Here is a 6,073-nt window from a genome sequence, read left to right on the forward strand (position 1 = left end):
AAATTAAGGAAATTCATTAAGTGGCATACTTCTAGCCAACTGACCGATCAGTGTCCTGGAATGCCCATCCAGTGGACACACTGAATTTATTTTGTTCCATTTTTTTTTTTTTTCTTATCTCAGACTGGAGTATTTTACTGAGCAGACGAAATCTGCAGTCAGTGTCTCGGAGGCTGAAGGAGAACTGTAGGCTGTGTGGAATCTCAGCAGCTGACACTCCCAGCATCCTTAGCGCCTGCCTGGTTGCCATGGAACCCCAGGGCTCATTTGTCATCATGCCAGGTAGAATCACGCTTCCTGTTACTCTCCGTATGGTGTGCATGTTGTCATCCTTATTTTTATGGCTAGTTTGAGGCATTAGCTGTAATTAGTGTGCATAGTTAGTTTCTGCTCTATTTGTGGCACAAAAGGGAATTGTAAAAATAAAGACTCTTTTTCATATAGGTTTTCCGAAAACTCCCCACTTCTGCCATTGTTCAAACTCCTTATAAAAATGTATATTAAACCAGATTGGCATAGGATAATTAAACATCAAAAATGTACCTTTAAAATATATCCCCACACTGCTGTAGTCGCAAATCTCTTGCTTTGGATGTGAACGATAGCCTCTGTGTGTCATAACGCGTGTGTCTCCTGTCCCTATCTGATATACACTCCTGTGCGTGTCTTTATCTCATAAAACACTTTTCTGCACTCCTATTGATTCCTGTGTTGGTGTGATGATACTGAAAATCGATGACTTTATTTGACAAAAGCTTTTCATTCTGTCATAGTATCAAGATGTATTGTATCTGATGGATTTTGCCCATCACTCAGAGCTAAGAGAGTGACAGTTTTTTTTTAACTTTTTTATTATTCCATATTAAAATGCCTATACAAGGAAAAGCATGTATAATTCATATTAGATTCATAGCTAGAACTTATTAGAAGCGATTTTCAATTTCAGTCAAACCTGATTACTAATGAAAATACCATCGTTTTCTATTTACCAGCTAATAATAGCTTGTACTTCCATCCACCAGTCCTTGTTTCTCTTGATGTCATTTTCAATCTTTTAAGTCCGTCTTTTTAATCTTTTCTGTCTCTGTCCTTTGTCCAGACTCTGTGTCAACAGGTTCAGTGTTTGGTCGCAGTACAACTCTGAACATGCAGACGTCCCAGCTGAGCACCCCGCAGGACACTTCTTGCACACACATCCTGGTGTTCCCCACCTCTGCTTTTGTGCAAGTCAACAGCTCCAACTACCCACATGAGAACATTGACATTGCCTTTAACCCTTGCAATGGTGAGAATTTTTTTCCCCCAAGTCTTTTTTACTTGGTAGCCTGTGTTTTGCCATATTAATCATTGGCTTGTCGATATAAATGAATTATACTGAATCCTTGCTTCATCTCCAGATGGATCAGATCTTTTTGACCTTCTGGAGCAGGAGAATGACCTGGTTGATCCTGACATCATAAATATCCTCCCTGCCTCACCCACCACGTCACCCGTCCACTCACCTGGATCCCAGTACCACCACGGAGGAGATGGGAGCAAGGTAGCTGAGAATCACCACTAATAAGGAACAAATAATCAACATGTTTTCTTACCAGACTTTGTAAAGGGAAATGGCATGAACTTTGACTAGCAGATCTGTGAGTTAAAATAAGACTAAGACAAAGCTGTTTAAGTTTTTAAAGGGATATTTAAAGTTGATCCACTGCTTTTTGCTTAAACACGAAGACCTCGCAGACTATGCATGACCGCATTAAACATTTTATTGGACTTATCCCAGTTTTAATGCAAGTAGAAAACTCTATGAAGTACGCTCACTCAGGGACTTTAGTAAGATTTGACCAGAAAAGATTTTAGATTTTTTCATGTAAATTTAAATTTCAGTTTCTTGTCATCATCATTTTAACTGCTGTATTTTTGTGTTTGGTTGGTTTTTATTTTATGTTGATGTAACTTGTATTATTAAAAAAATATTCTTCTCCTTCATGTATTTTTGGAGCTCATCATATCTTTTCTTATTTTTCAGGGTCAAAGTACAGAGCGCATGGAGCCTCATGAAGAAGCTCCCAATATCCTCCAGCAGCCATTAGCTCTGGGCTATTTTGTGTCCACGGCTAAAGCAGGTCCACTGCCTGACTGGTTTTGGTCCGCGTGTCCTCAGGCACAAAACCAGTGTCCCCTTTTCTTAAAGGTAATTGCTCTTTGCTCACAATATATAATTTGTTTTACTTGGGATATGTACATTATTGCTTCAAATTTACTTAGAAAAACTTGATTCATCCCCAAGAAATACTGTAAATTAAGGATGTTCGGCAACCGAAATTATTTGACCGAAAAAAGCAAAAGGCTATTATTATTAGAATAAGTGAAAAATAAGACAGAATAAATTGTAGCGAACAATATGATGTGATCAAATAGCAACCAGCGAAGAGTCAGAGGCATGCACTCTTTATAATGCAGCACATATATGTCAGCTGTGTAAGCATTTAAAACTGTCAAACAAGCAAAAATCATTACAAGCACCAACAGCAAGCCTGTTTGGGACTGCATCGCATGTCTTTTATGAGAAGAGGAAGGAGTGTTAGTTACTGTATGATGATTGAAATCGCGAAATGGCCTTTAATGGCTTCTAAATATACTGCCGTTTTCTACTGCATGTATTGCATGTATTCTGACAGCGCTGCTCATGGCGCTATATGCTTGTTAACCATGGTTGAAAGTCCAAAGTGCAAGGAAAATCTGCGCTGAAACTGTTACTCGTCAGTTGCTCAGTCACATTTTTATGAATTTTTACAAGGCATGTGATGTGACAATGTAATATGTACAAAGTATTCGTAATGAGACTTGTAATGAGATAAATCTGCTATCAAGTAGTTGTAGTACTCAAAAAATTTCTTCAAGGTTGGCAGGTATGCAATAATAATGATACTAATTACAACAGCTCAAATATTATTTTACCAACTTAATTTTAAATTAAATTGTGCTTTGTTGGTATAATGTCTGCTAGAATGTTTAAACAACTTTAGTGTTAAATATTCTTAAATTGTTGTTTTGTAATTGATTATTTTTCTTTGAAAAGCAAGACAAAACAGTAAAAAGCACATTTTGGCCATTTAATTTATGCAATGGGGAACAAAATTGGCAAAATACATGGGGAAAAAACTTTTCATTTTGTTTGGCTTAGGCCAAAAAAATTGTGCATTCCTACTGTAAATGTGCAAAATGGGCATTTTTAATAACATGCTATGTGCAGAGCCAACCAAATGTAGTCCAGTATGTAATTTTCTTCAGAAAGCAGCGCATCGCGCACAGATATGACTGCACCTATATACCTGTCGTGCTTTGTCCAGGTCACATGACCTTTTGTTTCCTCCTCATGCAGCATTCATAGAGAATCCTGCAATGGATTTTTAATAATTCATTACGAAGGGATTGTGCCAGACTGCTGTTGGTGTGTGCAAGAAAGAGCAGGAGAGAAAACGGACTCGCAAAATGTGTTGTCATGAAAGCAAAGCATTTGGTTCGATAAGAAGCTCTTTGTTTATTTCTGACTTGTACACAATTAAAAAGTCTGCAGCAAACCGTTCCCTAATAAAGGAAACTAAATGGATATGAATGTTTCTGGCGTCTCGTGATACCCCATTTATGGGCTTGTAAATTTAATTCATAACATGCCCTGAAAATGAGAGGAAATGCTCGGCTTTGTAGTTTGTTTTGGGTGGGCGTAGATTAATGGATTCTGTTGACTAAAAAAATTCCTCTTGCCTCTTTCTCTTTCCCAACTCCCAGGCCTCTCTACACCTCCATGTGTCTTCAGTGCAATCGGATGAACTTTTGCATAGCAAACATTCTCACCCTCTAGACTCCAATCAGACCTCTGATGTTCTCAGGTAATGTTCCAATAAATGTCCGAGAAGCCATTTTCTAGTGATATAATTCATTTTAATGATAGTGAATAGTGAATACTGAATGTTCCAAAATGGTTTCCCTTCAAAGATTTGTGTTGGAGCAGTACAACGCCCTTTCCTGGCTGACCTGTGACCCTGCGACCCAGGACCGCCGCTCTTGCCTGCCTATCCATTTTGTGGTGCTCAATCAAATGTACAACTTCATTACGACCATGTTGTAACACTCAAAGAGAAGAACTGAGAGCAGGACCTTATCAGGGAATGAAAAGGAGAGGAGAATGAAGAAAAGGTGGATCTGAAAACAAGCCAACAGATAACTACAGTGCTGGACTTTATATGTACGTGAGTTACAACGGAGATGATCTGGGTAGGCCATCACTACACCTGAGACCCAGCACTGTGGAGGAGAATCAGGTGTCTGGTGTTTTTAACACTCACTCGACGAGAAAGAGAGGAGAAATGAGGCCTTGAATGAGTTTTCAGCAGTGTGGAGGCCAAAGAAGGAAGACGGAAGTGCTGACTGGTGGTGTTCTACATCCTCGGATAGCATGGATTTGGCCAGTTCTATAATCAGTGTGTATGGAGAAGTAATCTGTATAGAATCTGATGGAAAATGACTATGATGCTCTATGAAATAAGAGAATGAAATCTTGGTTTTAAGACCTCTAATTCCCTGTTTCTTTTGGATTGGATAATATCCAAATGAAATGCCTGCATCTGTCTTATTTATTGTACGTTTTTAAATGTATAATTTGTCTGATTTCTTAACCTCTTTTATATATAAAAGTTCTAGAAGGTTTGTATCGCCTTCCTGCTTTAAAGCAATTGGTCAAAAATAAATGTAATCGTCTTAATTACAAAAACAAGCCAACAAAAAACCCACTAAAAAGATGAATAAAATAAAGTCGCTGTAGGTTGCTTTTAGAGTATTATTTTTTGTAAGGGAGACAGATTATTTGTATTGTCACGATGTACAGAGGAGACCGGACGGGGGTTTCTGTCCACGCCTTTGCGTGTGGACACAATTACAGCTAAGCTTTAGCTGCACGGGACTTGTACAGCAATGAAGTTCACTGTGTTTAAAAATAAAGAGGTACATTGTCGTATATTGTATTTTATACCACACATTTAGACACAAAAATGAAAAACTGCAATATATAAATAATTATATATGAATGCCGCACCATCCTTGGGTGGCACTGCTTCTGTTTTAGGAATAAAGAGTCAACTTCATGTTTATCCTGTGCTTGTGTTTTTTGGGGGGAGGGACTGTGGCGTGAAATCTGTTTGTAGTGATGGACACTTCAGCTCTGATGAAGATATCAAAGACCTATAATATACTTCTAGACCCCCTTTAGAAGTTCATCCATTTCACTTCACCTCACCCTCCCTGATTGGCTCTCCTGTCCTGTTTGCACCATTTCCGAGCGACACTGGACACTTTTAGACCAAAATCACTTTTCTTTGAGTGTGACAAAGAAATGTGTGGTGTAAATGAACTTTTCAACCCAACTGTATCTGGGTGCCCATTGGAAATGCAGTGTTTGTGCACAGAGAAAGATCCATTTCCTGTATCTTCCTCTGTTCAGAATAAACTGTATGCTGATATTCAAAGACCCTGGGATTTCTCTTACCTCCCACACCAGTTCTACATTCTTTCCAAATGCAAGTGCGTGATGTACAGCATGTAAAGAGCTATAGGGTCGAGGACATCTCAAGGTCAGAGTTTACCCTTACGAAAAATAAACTACAGACAGAACTATATTATTTCAAGCAAAGCATTCATATTTTAAGGAAAATGTGATAATCACTGGTTTAGTAATATTTTAACAAGGCTCTTTTCATGACACATACCATATTTTGCTTTATGAAAGAATATAATTGCATTAACAAATTTTGTGTAGGTAGGTTGCATCTGTGTTTACTGCAGTCTTTTATATTTAAAATATAAAATTGTAAAAGCAATTATAAAAGGTAAAAATACATGTTCTATAATTAAATATTTGCGATTATCTGGAATACAATAGGAAAAATAGTTGAATAGGAAAATGTTTCTGAAAAAAAATTGTTTCTTGCAGCTACCATGGTTAAATAATCTTCCTTGTTCTCCTAATTGTCTCAAACCTTAGAGAGCTTTTTTGGGCATCACAGACACGTTGGATTTTCAT

The 6,073-nt window shown here is 37.8% G+C and overlaps 1 protein-coding gene across 2 annotated transcripts in view; it reads left to right on the plus strand.

The window, feature by feature from the left end:
- The window catches only part of LOC128021145 (mediator of RNA polymerase II transcription subunit 13-like), an 80,825-nt gene extending 75,687 nt beyond the window's left edge, over positions 1-5,138 (plus strand). For both annotated transcript variants that reach the window (XM_052608134.1, XM_052608133.1), the window contains 6 exons: positions 124-282; positions 1,100-1,285; positions 1,398-1,540; positions 2,024-2,188; positions 3,787-3,887; positions 3,994-5,138. In XM_052608134.1, coding sequence (XP_052464094.1) covers positions 124-282; positions 1,100-1,285; positions 1,398-1,540; positions 2,024-2,188; positions 3,787-3,887; positions 3,994-4,126 — 887 coding nt within the window. In that variant the 3' untranslated portion in view covers positions 4,127-5,138. The remainder of the gene's footprint in view (positions 1-123; positions 283-1,099; positions 1,286-1,397; positions 1,541-2,023; positions 2,189-3,786; positions 3,888-3,993) is intronic.
- Positions 5,139-6,073: the final 935 nt, after the last annotated feature.

This window comes from Carassius gibelio, chromosome A10 (assembly GCF_023724105.1).
Source record: "Carassius gibelio isolate Cgi1373 ecotype wild population from Czech Republic chromosome A10, carGib1.2-hapl.c, whole genome shotgun sequence".
Lineage (NCBI taxonomy): Eukaryota > Metazoa > Chordata > Actinopteri > Cypriniformes > Cyprinidae > Carassius > Carassius gibelio.